The 14,102-nt window shown below is 51.0% G+C and overlaps 1 protein-coding gene across 1 annotated transcript in view; it reads left to right on the top strand.

The window, feature by feature from the left end:
• The window catches only part of LOC310697808 (inositol polyphosphate 5-phosphatase OCRL-like), a gene marked incomplete at both ends in the record, with an annotated part of 70,653 nt that extends 58,389 nt beyond the window's left edge, over nt 1-12,264 (top strand). The window contains 7 exon segments of the mRNA XM_083484440.1: nt 1,210-1,313; nt 3,022-3,157; nt 3,655-3,765; nt 4,212-4,379; nt 5,200-5,406; nt 12,149-12,203; nt 12,206-12,264. Of these exon segments, the coding sequence (XP_083340566.1) occupies nt 1,210-1,313; nt 3,022-3,157; nt 3,655-3,765; nt 4,212-4,379; nt 5,200-5,406; nt 12,149-12,203; nt 12,206-12,264 (840 nt within the window).
• Between the last annotated feature and the right edge of the window lie 1,838 nt (nt 12,265-14,102).

The following is a 14,102-nucleotide window of genomic DNA, read 5'->3' as shown; positions in this document are numbered from 1 at the left end:
TCCCTGTAACTTCGCTTCTCACAGTGAGGAAACCGCCAGAAGGCCCTCGGTGCTGGACCCTGATGCCTGGGCTGAACAATGGGGATGGAGACACTCTTTCAGGGCTGAGGCCATTTAGGGCTTTAAAGGTTGGCACCAACACTCAGAATTGTGCTCAGAAACGTCCCGGGAGCCAACGTAGGATGCAAGAGGATGGTTTTGCAGTTGCTCATAGTGTTGGGGTGTATTCTGGTGCTTGTTAACAGTTTGTATGGATTATTGGTACATATAACATTGCATATTGTAGGTATGGCTAACCTGTGGTTTGCCAGATGTTACTGAGCTGCAGTTCCTGTTGGCTCCAGCCATCATGGCCAGTAATCAGGGATGATGGGAATTGGAGTTCTGCAGCATTGTGAGGGCCACGTGTCTGCTGCTCCTGAGTTAGAGGATTTTCCTATTGTGTGATGCAGCAAAGTAATTTAAGATGACATGGGGCAAAAATGCACAAGCATCCTGTACCTTTAATAAGTGTGTATAAGATAGGATTTCAGCAGGTATACCCCTTTTTTTGCACTTGGCTAACCTACTAGTAGGGACGCGGGTGGCGCTGTGGGTTAAACCACAGAGCCTAGGGCTTGACGATCAGAAGGTCGGCGGTTCGAATCCCCGTGACGGGGTGAGCTTCCCTTGCTCGGTCCCTGCTCCTGCCAACCTAGCAGTTCGAAAGCACGTCTAAGTGCAAGTAGATAAATAGGTACCGCTCCGGCGGGAAGGTAAACGCTGTTTCTGTGTGCTGCTCTGGTTCATCAGAAGCGGCTTAGTCATGCTGGCCACATGACCCGGAAGCTGTACGCCGGCTCCCTTGGCCAATAAAGTGAGATGAGCGCCGCAACCCCAGAGTCGGTCACAACTGGACCTAATGGTCAGGGGTCCCTTTGTTGTTGTTGTTGTTTAGTCGTTTAATCGTGTCCGCCTCTTCGTGACCCCATGGACCAGAGCATGCCAGGCACTCCTGTCTTCCACTGCCTCCCACAGTTTGGTCAGACTCATGTTTGTAGCTTCGAGAACACTGTCCAACCAGGGGTCCCTTTACCTTACCTTTACCTTTAACCTACTAGTACTTCACCTTGGTCTTCCAGCACAACAGTGGCTGTTAATAGACTCCATTGTCAGGCAACAGGGGGTCTTTTGCTTCTCTGCTGATTAGCGATTTCTTTTTGGCTTTAGCTAAACATTCAGAGTACCCAAAAGACAGCTTTTGCTGATTTCACAGAGGGAGAGATCAAGTTCATCCCGACGTACAAATTCGACTCTAAAACAGATCCTGCTTGATAGTTGAGCCTTTGTAAGTAAGTCCTCTCAATCATTCTTCTGCAAGGCTTGTTTGTTTTTCCTAGTCTGCCGAGATGCCAGTAGTGTCCTGCCTTTCCATCCTCCTGAGCAGGCTAGTAAAAATATATATTTTAAACATGACTTTCTGCTAAGCAAGCTGTTGGAGGAGGGCTAGAGTTGAGGGCTGGACGGACTTCCTTTCCTCTGCAGCCAGAATGGACACCAAGCCACGGAGGAAGAGAGAGATCCAGCTCTCCAGAGCCAGTGTGGTGTAGTGGTTAAGAGTGGTAGTCACGTAATCTGGGGAACCGGGTTCGCGTCTCCGCTCCTCCACATGCAGCTGCTGGGTGACCTTGGGCCAGTCACACTTCTCTGAAGTCTCTCAGCCCCACTCACCTCACAGAGTGTTTGTTGTGGGGGAGGAAGAGCAAGGAGAATGTTAGCTTTGAGACTCCTTAAAGGGAGTGAAAGGCGGGATATCAAATCCAAACTCTTCTTCTTCTTCTTCCTTCACCTGTTCACTTTGCTTGCATGGAATTCTGGGTTGCCAGAGGCTGCTAGGCGAGTTGTGAAATGCAAGGCTGTGGTATGTTGTCTTCCTCAAGCCATGCCTGCTCAAAGTCTCTGGAAATGTTTTGGCTCCTTTTCCCCACATTTGTCCTGATAACCAGCATCCTCTGTTTCGTGGTGTGTATAAGCGGTGTTGCAGTTCCTTGAAAGGTGCAGCAGGCTGAATGAGAATCCTCTTTGTGTCAAGGAAGTCTGGGAATGAGGCTTGGTGCTCTCTCGAGATGAGTCTGCCAGGGCATAAGAGCATGAGAGCAGCCCTGCTGGATCAGGCCATTGGTCCATCTGGCCCAGCATCCTGTTCTCACATTGGCCAATGAGATGCCTCTCGGGGAGCCCACAAACAGGACCTGAGTGCAACAGCACGCTCCCCTCCTCCAAGCCATACTGCTTCTCTTGGTGGAGTATGTTCTGTGGCCATTATGGCTAGTAGCCATTGAGCCTCACCATCCAGGATTTGGCATATTCTTGTGGTTCTTGACAACTGTCAGAAGCCACCTAGGCCTGCTAGTTTCATTGCTCTTGATGTGGTAATGGGGGAATCAAAAGGACAGGCGGAACATGTAGTGACGAAGCCGGAAAACGGCAGGCTCCTTTGGGCAGCATTTCAGGTGCCAGAAAGGGTCTTTTGGATCACTGAAAAAATAGTGTCTGAACAAGAATAACGGGGCCCCTTGCTTTGGGGAAGGATCATCATTTGGTGGTGTGCCATATGCTTTGTATGCAGAGTCTCAAGTTGAAACTCTATGGCGCCTCCACCTGAAAAAGGATTGGGCCACAGAGAGCTGCTGCCAGCCGGAGGAGACTTAATTAATTAATTGTGGGGTTGGAAGGGATCATGAGGGTCATCTAGTCCAACCCCCTGCAATGTAGGAATCCAAACTGGGGGAGGTCAGAAATTCATTCTGACCTGGTTGAAGGCAGCTTTTGATTTCCTATCAACTCTCTCCATGAGGCAAAATGCCTGCACACCTGCAAGGTCCGCCCCTTCAGAAGTTGGACTCCCAAGCCCCATCATCTCCAGCTGTTGACCGTGGTCAAGATCACAGGCCGTGTGTGGAGCCAAAGTTTGACTGTGTGAGCCTTGTGTGTTGCCTCAGCCAGTCCAACAGTCCTGGTGTCTCTCCTGTCTCCTTGCAGTGGGAAGTGCCGTGTGCCAGCATGGTGTGAGCCAATCCTCTGGAGAGGAGGCAGCGTGAATCATCTCAGCTACCGAAGCCACATGGAATGGAAAAGGAGCGACCACAAGCCCGTCAGCTCCCTCTTCCTCACAGGGGTAACACCTGCCCTGGCCAGGGCTATCGTCTATTCAGGGTTTTTAGTTGCCTGCTATGTGGCACCTCCTCGAATCTGGGCAGGCCCTGACCAACAACCAGGCCCCTTTCCACAGAGCTCCTCCTTGGCCAATGACTTCCGGTGCAAGGAGTGGGCAGGTTTTAGCTCTGTTAAATCCCTAGGCTTCCATTCTCCACTGTTCTGAGTACACGCTGCTCCTGCAGGCATGGCAGACCACATGGGCTGAACTGTATACCTTAACCATTGGCTCCATTCATGCAATGGAGCTTCTGTGGCACTTGGCTTGGAGCATTTGGCTTCAGCCCATTGGCTCTGGAAGTCACAGCCGCTGCCATCCTGGGGAAGCTCTCAGAGTTACAGTACTTGCCTCTTTCAGGGCTGGGAACAGGGGAGTGCATCAGGCCTTTCTGCTCTTAACTCATGCCCCCCCCTTTAGTCCATAGCCCCAACAATGTGCTCTGTCCCCCCCCCCCATAGGTGAAGGTTGTGGCTGACCGACGGTACCGGAAAGTGTTTGAGGATATTGTTCAGTTGATGGACAGGATGGAGAACGAATTCCTTCCCTCCCTGGAGGGAGGTAAAGACGAATAGGATCCTCTCCAACCCCTTAAAGAGGGTTTGCTGCAAAAAGACCAGGGGGGAAAGAAGCCCTTGGCCCATCTAGCTCAGTCTTGATTTCCGGGGGATCTCTCCCAGCCCTACCTGGAGATGCTGGGGATAGAACCTGGGACCTTTGCAGGCAAGGCAGATGCCCTTCCACTGAGCGGCAGCCTCTTCCTCTTCCTCGCAGGCAAAGACTCCAGGGGTAGCCAGCGTGGTGCCCTCCAGATGCTGGACTACAACTCCCATCATCCCCAGCCAACATGGCCAGTGGCAAGTGCAGCAATATCTGGAGAGCCCCACGTGGACCTGTTGCATGTGCAGTCCCCTAAACGAGAGCCCGGGGCCAAGGACAAACTTCCCCCTGGAGCACGTTTCCTTGCTTCTGCTGAAGGCAAGCACTCTCTTTCCTCCCCCCCCCTTTTGCTCTGCAGTTTCCGTTTGAGAATGTGAAGTTCCGGCAGCTGCAGAAGGAGAAGTTCCAGATCACAAACAACGGGCAGCTCACCCTCCACTTCTCCTTTATCCCCAAGCTCAGTGACAGCCAGGATTGGAAGCCATGGCTTCGCGCTGAGCCCTGCGAGGGATACTTGGAGCCCAGCGTGTCTCTCTCTGGAATCAGAGAAGTGTAGAGTTGGAAAGGGACCCCAAGGCTCATCTAGGGAAGGCCTTCCTTTTCTCCTCCTCTTCCCAACCCTCCTCCCTCAAACCTTGGGAGTTTGGTAGAGCAGGGGAGGCTTAACATTTGTGGGCTGCATTGCCCCATGCTCAAGCCTCCAAGGGCCGCACGTCAAAGCAGCTGAGCCCAAAGTGTAAAAGTGTGTGTGACCAGCTTTAAACAAAGACACACACACAAATGAATTGAAGCCAAACAATGCTGGAGGGTCCCAAAACACCTTTTGGCATCACAGGGAACCAGTGAGAGCATTCCGTCCAAAAATTACTTTTTTTAAAAAAAATGCGTATTTTTATGTTGTGGAGGCACAAAAATATCTTGGAGAACATATAGAACTAGCCAAACTTTTAAAAACTCAGTGAAATGTAAACTAAAAAAGAAAGTTACATTGGGGGCGCAAAAATCCTTTCCCTTTTTATATTCTTTTGTTAGGATCACTTTCTCTCACCCCCCCCCCCCCAGTATCCTGTCACCATCTTCTGTGCAGCTGCTGCTTTGGAGGACTAGAGAGGAAAGTGGGGTGGGGGTGGGAACTGAGTCGCTTCTTCTCCTAATTCTTGAAGTTAAGGTTTCCCCCATACACCTGGGAGAACAGGATGCTGTACTAGATGGGCCATTGGCCTGATCCAGCAGGCTCCTATTGTGTCCTTCTGTTCAATTCTTCACTGTCTTCACTTTTAATTTACAGACAAGCCAACTTGGCTGTGCCAAAGAGTGTATCTACCTGACCTCCTCCCGTTTTAGGTGAGACGGGGGACATTTCCCTGGATGTGTACGTCCGCAAGGAAGAGAAGATTGAGGCTAGCTTTGTCCTTCACCTTGACCGTGGCAAGGACTATTTCCTCACCATCAGTGGGAGCTACCTACCAAGCTGCTTCGGGACCTCCTTGGAAGCCTTGTGCTGGATGAGGCAGCCGCTTGGCGAAGTTCCCGTCACCAGACTTATTGACCTGGTAGGGAAAGGGGTTGATTTACCTGGCAGGTTCATGTGCTGGATGTCTACCCTTCCCACTCTGCTTGCCTGCTTGAAAAACAGCTGCTCTTCCACTCAGAAATGTGGGGGCTGGGGGTCCTCCACTGCATTCAGCTTCAGCTTCTGTAGCTGTGCATCCGCTTCCTGTGTGCTGTTCATGCCCTTTGTTTGCCTTGACTGAGTCATCCCAGGTTCTGGTCCTCCCACCTGCCCTTTCGCTGTGTGCATTTCCCTGCCATCTGCCCAGATACTGTTCAGCCAACGGGCTGTTTCTTTCTCTTCTCAGGGCCTGTGCCATTAACACCCTTGGTTGTCTTTTGCTCTTGCCTTCCTCCTCTGATCTCAGGGAGAAGACAGCTTCCTAGAAAAGGACCATCGGCTGGGTGAGGGCTGCAGGGCCTGCTCCCTTCCAGGGCCTTTTCCAACTGGCCCAGGGGGCGTGGCCCAGGCCCTCTCTCCCAGCTATAAAGGGACTCCTGCTGCGGGGAAGCCTCGGACCATCGGCTGGGTGAGGGCTGCAGGGCCTGCTCCCTTCCAGGGCCTTTTCCAACTGGCCCAGGGGGCGTGGCCCAGGCCCTTATTTGGAGCAAACTTTTGGGGAAGCTGGGAAGTGTTCTGCAATTGCTTCCCTGTTCCAATGTGTTTTAAAATGTCCTCAAGCAGTCGGTGGCAATTTAAATTTGTATTTCTTTTTTTCCCTTTTTTTCCTTGTTGGGGGTGGGTGGGTGTAATGGATATTTGGTTGGGGATTAATTTTAGTATAATTGTTCTGTTCCTTTTTGTTGTTGTTGTTTTATTGGTTCTGTATAGTTTGTGTTTTGTTTTTAAGGGGCGGGATCAGGGCTGCCTGGGAGTGGCTCCCCAGCCAAAACGATGGCTGGGACAAGTTCCACAGGGGGGGAAGCACTGGGACATCCGATCTCGGTGATCATGGGCAGGAGGCGGAGTTGCGCTAAGACCAGACCTCTAGTAGCCTTATTGTACAAGGACAATGGAGTTAGGACAAATCTGAGGAGCTGAAGGACCCTTTAACGGTCCTCCTCCAGCCTCAGCAGTTTTTGGGTGTGTGTGTGCGTGTTTCTTTTTAAGTATTTGCCCAGGAAGATATCTACCTTTACCTCCCCACCCCCATTTTATGTTGTTATTTTAATGTATATCATGCTATGGCCACACGGCTAATGCAATAAAATTTATGTGTAAAAATTTATGTGACCAGACCATGTCATTACCGAGGAGGCAGGTTTAGTCGTTGTTTGAAGACTATCCCTGCCTCCGGGTCTGGCCTTGACCGGATGGATACTGGAATCAACAGGGGAAACCTACATGAACTGAAAGTGTTGCTGTGCAATGCCAGGTCAATGATGAATAAAACCACTGCCATCTACGACTTGATTGTGGATGGAGGATTTGACCTGGTATGTGTGACAGAGACCTGGTTGGAGGAAGCAGATGGGCCTGTCCTTGCCACTGCTTGTCCAGCAGGTTTCTCTTACGCACAGCAACCCAGGTCATGTGGGCGGGGAGGGGGGGTTGCAGTGATTTTTAGGAAGTCACTAGCTTGCACCAGGCGTCCTACTGGGAAGATCCAGTTTTCTGAGTGCATGTTCTGGAAGTTGGGCAATAGGGGCAGTACAGGATTCCTTTTGGTGTACCGACCTCCCCGCTGCACCAAGGATTCCCTGTCCGAGTTGCTTCAGGTCGTGGCGGATTTTCTCCTGGAGACACCTAGTTTGGTTGTCCTAGGGGATTTTAACATCCATGCCGACACGACCTTACAAGGGGCTGCTCGGGACTTCGTGGAAAGCATGGCCTCCATGGGGCTGTCCCTGAATAAGTTGGGCCCAACTCATAGTCATGGACATGCCTTAGACCTGGTGTTCACCTCTAGTGACGTGGGTGATCTGACACTAAGTAAAAGTGAAACAAAAGAAGTGCCATGGTCAGATCACTTCCTGGTGCAACTGCACTTCTCCGCGACCCTTCCCCTCTGCAGGGAGGTGGGACCAATTCGGATGGTCCACCCCCGCCACTTAATGGATCCAAATGGCTTCCAGAGAGTGGTAGGGGATGCTTTAGCCCATGCTGATGGCCTTTCAGCTGATTCCCTGGTGGCCCGCTGGAATGCGGAGTTAACCAGGGCTATCGACTGTCTGGCTCCGAAGCGCCCTCTCCGATTGCATGGAGCCCAGACAGCCCCGTGGTTTTCTTCGGAGCTGAGGGCGATGAAACAATCGTTGAGACGGCTAGAGCGTCGGTGGCAGAAAACTCACTCCGAATCTGACCGGACACAGGTTAGAGCTCAACGTCGAGCCTACCAAGTGGCGATAGCGACGGCGAAGAAGACTTTCTTCGCCGCCTCTATTGCATCTGCAGAAAATAGTAGCAGGAGACTCTTTCAGGTGGTTCGCAATTTAACGGAAACACCTTTACCACCGGGGCCTTGTAAAGACCCCAAGATCTCCTGAAATGATTTTGCTAAGTTTTTTGCAGATAAAATCACTCATATTCGGAAGGAGCTAGACACCACCGTGGGAGCAGGGCCGGGGCGGGAGAGTGCTAGAGCTCTGTCTGGTCAAGTTGCGTAGAATCAATTTTAATCCGTTACCCCCGAGGATGTGGACAGGCTGCTTGGACGCGTGAAACCAACCACCTGTCTCCTTGATCATTGCCCATCCTGGCTAATTAAAGCAAGCCGGGAAGGGCTGGGCGATGGGCTCTGCGGGGTGGTGAATGCTTCCCTCTGTGAGGGAACATTCCCAGATCCGCTGAAAGAGGCCGTCATTGAACCGCTTCTTAAAAAAACATCTTTAGACCCGGCCAGTATGGCCAACTATCGCCCAGTCTCAAATCTTCCATTCTTGGGCAAGGTGATTGAGCGCGTGGTTGCTGAACAACTCTAGGCACACCTGGAGGATGCGGACCATTTGGATCCCTTCCAATCGGGATTCAGGCCTCACCATGGGACTGAAACTGCCTTGGTCGCGCTGGTTGATGATCTCCGGCGAGCTAGGGACAAAGGTGAGAGTTGTTTCCTGGTTCTGCTGGATCTCTCAGCGGCCTTTGATACAATCGACCATAACATCCTTCTGGACCGTCTAGAGGGGCTGGGAGCTGGGGGCACTGTTATACAGTGGTTTCGCTCCTTCCTCCTGGGCCGTGTTCAGAAAGTGGTGGTGGGGGATAAGTGTTCAGACCCCTGGGCCCTCACTTGTGGGGTGCCTCAGGGTTCCGTCCTCTCCCCCATGCTATTTAACATCTATATGAAGCCGCTGGGAGAGATCATCAGGGGGTTTGGACTGGGTGTCCATCAATATGCAGATGATACCCAGCTCTACCTCTCTTTCAAATCAAAACCAGTGAAGGCGGTGAAGGTCCTGTGTGAGTGCCTGGAGGCGGTTGGAGGATGGATGGCGGCTAATGGATTGAAGTTGAATCCTGACAAGACAGAAGTACTATTTTTGGGGGACAGGGGGCGGGCTGGTGTGGAGGACTCCCTGGTCCTGAATAGGGTAACTGTGCCCCTGAAGGACCAGGTGCTCAGCCTGGGAGTCATTTTGGACTCACAGCTGTCCATGGAGGCGCAGGTCAATTCTGTATCCAGGGCAGCTGTCTACCAACTCCACCTGGTACGCAGGCTGAGACCCTACCTGCCCACGGACTGTCTCGCCAGAGTGGTGCATGCTCTGGTTATCTCCCGCTTGGACTACTGCAATGCGCTCTACGTGGGGCTACCTTTGAAGGTGACTCGGAAACTACAACTAATCCAGAATGCAGCAGCTAGACTGGTGACTGGGGGCGGCCGCCGAGACCACATAGCACCGGTCTTGAAAGACCTACATTGGCTCCCATTACGTTTCCGAGCACAATTCAAAGTGCTGGTGTTGACCTTTAAAGCCCTAAACGGCCTCGGCCCAGTATACCTGAAGGAGCGTCTCCACCCCCATCGTTCTGCCCGGACGCTGAGGTCCAGCGCCGAGGGCCTTCTGGCGGTTCCCTCATTGCGAGAAGCAAAGCTACAGGGAACCAGGCAGAGGGCCTTCTCGGTAGTGGCGCCCTCCCTGTGGAACGCCCTCCCATCAGATGTCAAAGCGATAAATAACTACCTGACATTTAGAAGACATCTTAAGGCAGCCCTGTTCAGGGAAGTTTTTAATCTGTGATATTTTACTGTATTTTTGGTTTCTATGGAAGCCGCCCAGAGTGGCTGGGGAAACCCAGCCAGATGGGCGGGGTACAAATAATAAATTATTATTATTATTATTACTAGAAAAGGTAACAGTTGGTTTGCTATCCTCTAGATGTTCTTGTAGCGGGCTCAAATCAGGTACAGGCAACGCCCCATTTACACGGGGGTTGCGTTCCGAGGTACCGTGCGTTTAAATGAAATTGCGTATATTGGGGACAGCATTGGAAAAGCCTGCAAACACCCTCTAAACTTCCGGAAGCCCTTTTGAAAGGCCTTTTGAAAACCAGCAGCCTCCCTGCAAAACTCCTTGCTCCAACTCTCCGCAGGCCTGACAGGTCGGTCCCAAAGCTCCTGGGAGGGAGTCGAGATGCTGTTTCCATGCCACTTTGCCGCTTTTGTGCTCTTGGGGGGGACATTTTTGCCCCTTCAAGTGCCCCTTCCAGCTTTGCGGCAGTGTGCATGTGCCTCGAAGGCACGTAAATGGAGTTGCCCTTGTCAACGATCAGCAGCTGCTCCATGCAGTGGCAGCTGGTCCCTTAGGGCAAACCAGGCACTACCCCACCAACCTGACTTTCCTCTCAGGCAACCCGCACCTGCCTGCCTTCTGACTCAAATCCAGTCCAGGTGGTGGCTCTAGCTCTCTGCTTTGGTCTCTTCCCTAGTCTCAACGTGGCCCTTGTAGAACTCGGCAGAGGAGAACGGAGACGAAACCAGAATTTGCCAGCACTGCTTGTCACTGATTTTGCGCTGCTTGACTCTGGGTCCGCTTGCGATTGGCAGCACGGGAGGCAGAAAGCCCAGTCTCATGATGCAGGCGCCAGCCCCCTCTGGCCCCAAGAGCCAGTTTTCTCCTTGTCTCTGTGCTCAGCCACTGCTGCACAGGCTATGCCACTCTGGCTTACTCTTACCACCTGAGCACTGGCATTTGGGAAGCGGTAGTGGCTGCTTTGGGGTGGCTCAGGGAAATGTCACTCCTCTCGAAATCAGATCTACTTGGGTGTATTATCCTAGCCACAAGGAGACAGTGGTGACTGTCAATTTGGACAGCTGTAGACATTTAGAACCATGGATGATATGTTTATCAGTGGCTATTTCTTGCCACTATTATCACAAACCACATGCTTTTGATGACCAGTTTCTGGGGAACATGATGGACAGAGTGCTCTTGTCCCCGTGTCCCCATGGACTCCCAAGGGCATGTGGTTGGCCATTGTGGGAACAAAATGCTGATCTAACCCAGCAAGGCTCCTGTGTTCTTTAGCAGGCACCAGCTACTCTTGCACTAAGACTCTGATACAGCATGTGTCATTCCCCACACCAATACACTCTCTCTCTCTCTCAAGACAGGGGCGGGGAGTATTGGCGGGGGGGGGGGGAGGGGGGATTAACTGGGTCCTAATCCACAGCTGCCCTGGGGATGAGGGGATCAAATTCTCCATCCTTGCCAACTCCTTTTAGTGATGGGCTGCTTGCCATTGCTGTGCTCCTAAAGCTCTCTTGCTCCCCCCTCCTCTCTTTCTCTTTCTCTTGAATGTGGTAGCTTGAGATAGAACTAACCACCCTGAACATTTCTGGAGAGGAAGATGGGAAGGAGACCGGAGACATGGTTCACCAGCTGCTGTGTGCTGCATTGCCCAGACAAAGTTGTGGGCTGGGGCTCCAGCTGTTGTTCAGTTTCTACCACTGCCTCTGCAACGTGCTCTAGACAAGGGGTGGTGAACATGTGACCCCATCATCTCATCATGCTGGCTGGGGCTGCAGCCCATCAACCTATGAAGGCCCATCCATGTTCTGTTGCTGTTTTTGTTACTTATTTCCTGCCCTTCACCCTAAGGTCCCAGGGCAGGTTCCAGCAATTTAAATAAAATGTTAGCCAAACCTCATGTCCACAGCTGCATATTTAGTAAGCTTTTGGGTGAACTGCACATCCGGAGTGGGAGGATTACGAGCTGCATATTAATAGGGGAGGGGGAGCTTGGATTTGGGGTGCGAGCAATTTGTTTTTTGTTTTCCCACTTGAGATGCGTGCTGTCGCTAGGGCCGGGCGATACGTCAAAATAGATATATTTTCAAATCAGCTTGAAGTCTAGATAGTGAGACTGGTTTCATAATTTCTGACCTGGCAATATATTGTGAATCATGATGTGTGTGTGTGTACTATGCAAAAAACACCATGTGGGGGGAAACTGTGAAGCCAGACAATGTTTCTCGAGATTCCTGCAGCCCCTGTGGACTCTGCCGGTTCAGCTTTCCCCTGCCCTCCTGCAGGGGGCAGCAAATTCTCAATGCGGGGGAAACCGTGAAGCCAGCCAATGCCTCTACATAGCTCCATCCTATTTCAGACATCGTGCTATATTGGTGTATTGCAATGTTTAGCTAGTGATATATCACCGTGTTGAAAGCCAGCTATCATCCAGCCCTAGTTGTGGCCTCAGAGGGCAAGACTTGTCCACCCAGCTGGAGCAAGGAAAGAATGCATACAGGCACACATTCTGTCAGGCTCTCATGCCAGTCCCGCTTGTCATTGGACCTCCAGGAGAAGCAGTTTCTGGATATCGTACCCCAGGATGGTGATGACTCCACTGAGCGGCCAAGGAGATCTGGCTTTTGGTGGACCACCTCTTCCAGAATGCCTGCCACCAGGTGAGCTGAGGGGGACGGTACCATTGAAAGGATGGGTGTGGGCTGGAATCCAGTACCAGTTTTGGGGTGTGCAGGTTCCAAACGTCCCAATTGATTTATATCTTAGCTACCGACTCGCTCTTACAAACTCCTGCTGTGAGTATAGTGGCACCTTGGTGGAGCGGCAGCGGGTGGGACATCCAGCATACGGTCTTCCTTAGAGCGGCTCAGAAGAACCCAAGTGTTCCCAACCATTGTCTGTCTCTCCCTAGCAAAGCGGCTCTCTGAGACTCGCCACTAGAAGAAGCGGGGAATGAGTTCACTCTCCCATTGCCCCAAATCAGGAGAAGGGTAGTAGGAATGCTACTGTGGAAAGCAGGCGGGATACAATTCTCAGCCCTTGTGCCAGCTCTCTTGGTGATGGGCTTCTCTCCATTGTGGCATTCCTCGACCTCTCATTATGCACCCCAGGGCTGGATTGTTCTTTGTGCTATCCAGGATGAAGTTGGCTGGAGTGGACCTCACTTTTATATACCTGGTGGCTTAGGTTCCTAGGCCACCCCATCCTTAAGGCTCTGGGACACAGCACAATGAAATGCCCACAGTCAAGTCCAGTCATGCATCCAAACAGCTTCACAGCTTTAACCCCCATTTGAAAACATCAGCCGGGCTAGATAGAGCAGAGGTGGGGAATCTTGACAGGCCCGCAGGCCCCACATCTAGCATCATACATGGTGTCAAGGTAAAGACATGGCTGCAAAGGAGCTTCAAGGGTGCGTTCAATTGTTCTTTGGCAAGCAGGGTTTGTTGACCGCACTTTTGGAGTTGACCACTAGTATTTGCTGTTTGGATTGAAACCATGCCTGCAGAAGGACATTTCCTCGGCAGATCAGCTTTGCAGGCAGCTTCGTCAAGAGGGGAGGTGTGGGATCATTACAGTGGGGTGGCTCAGTTGGTAGAGCGTGACACTCTTAATCTCAGGGCTGCGGGTTCAAAATGTGGGGTAATAAGCAAAGGATTTTAGGTATACTAAAAACAACAAGACCGCCCATAAAATGTATGCTATTGCCATGCCAATATGAGAGGAAATTAGTTGGAGGGAGGCAAGGGATGGGGCCACGGACCCCTGATTGGGAATAAGGGAACTAGATGGTCCTCGGTGTCCCTTCCAACTCCACAATTCTATGATCCTGTGTCTTAAAGACAAATCTTGAGGAATAGTGTGTGTGTGTTTCTGTTTGAACTTTCCCAGCCTTTGCTTTATTCTGATTTGCGCTTGCGTCCCTACTCCCCACGTGTAGAATTGCTATACCTTTGGATTTTCCTGGACATTCAAGCGTTTCCCGCATGGACACTTGTTTCCAACGGCCAAATCCCAGCGGATGGCAACCCTACCCACTTGTGCCAGATTGCCTGGCATACATTACAAGCATCTAGTCACATAGATTCTCCAGAATCCCGGGGCTAGCCCACCTGACGGTAAGAGTCCGCGACCAGAAGGAGGAGGAGTACCAGGAAGAATGGACAAAATTCAAAGATTATTTAGCTGAATATGTCAAGATAACCTAACTGGAAAAGCTTGCAAATATGAGATAGGCTTAGGATTTAAATATGTAAGGATAGGAATTAAGATGTTTCAAACTAGATTAGAAAGAATGAAAGATGTGAAGTGATCAAGTTGTTGTTGTTGTTGTTTTTGAGAAGATTGATTTTGGAAAACTGTTAAAATGAAATACAATGAAATTCAACCAGGGGGATTTGAGGAAGTCACTTAACAATGTTATCAAGATTGGTTTAATTACAATTAGGATGTTTGTTTGTTTGTTTGTTTGTTTGTTTGTTTGTTTGTTTGCTTGTTTGTCTTAAAT

This window comes from Podarcis liolepis (assembly GCF_965112155.1).
Source record: "Podarcis liolepis genome assembly, chromosome: W".
Taxonomy (NCBI): Eukaryota; Metazoa; Chordata; class Lepidosauria; order Squamata; family Lacertidae; genus Podarcis; species Podarcis liolepis.
The sequence above is the reverse complement of the archived record's forward strand: the minus strand, read 5'-3'. Positions and strand labels throughout refer to the sequence as shown.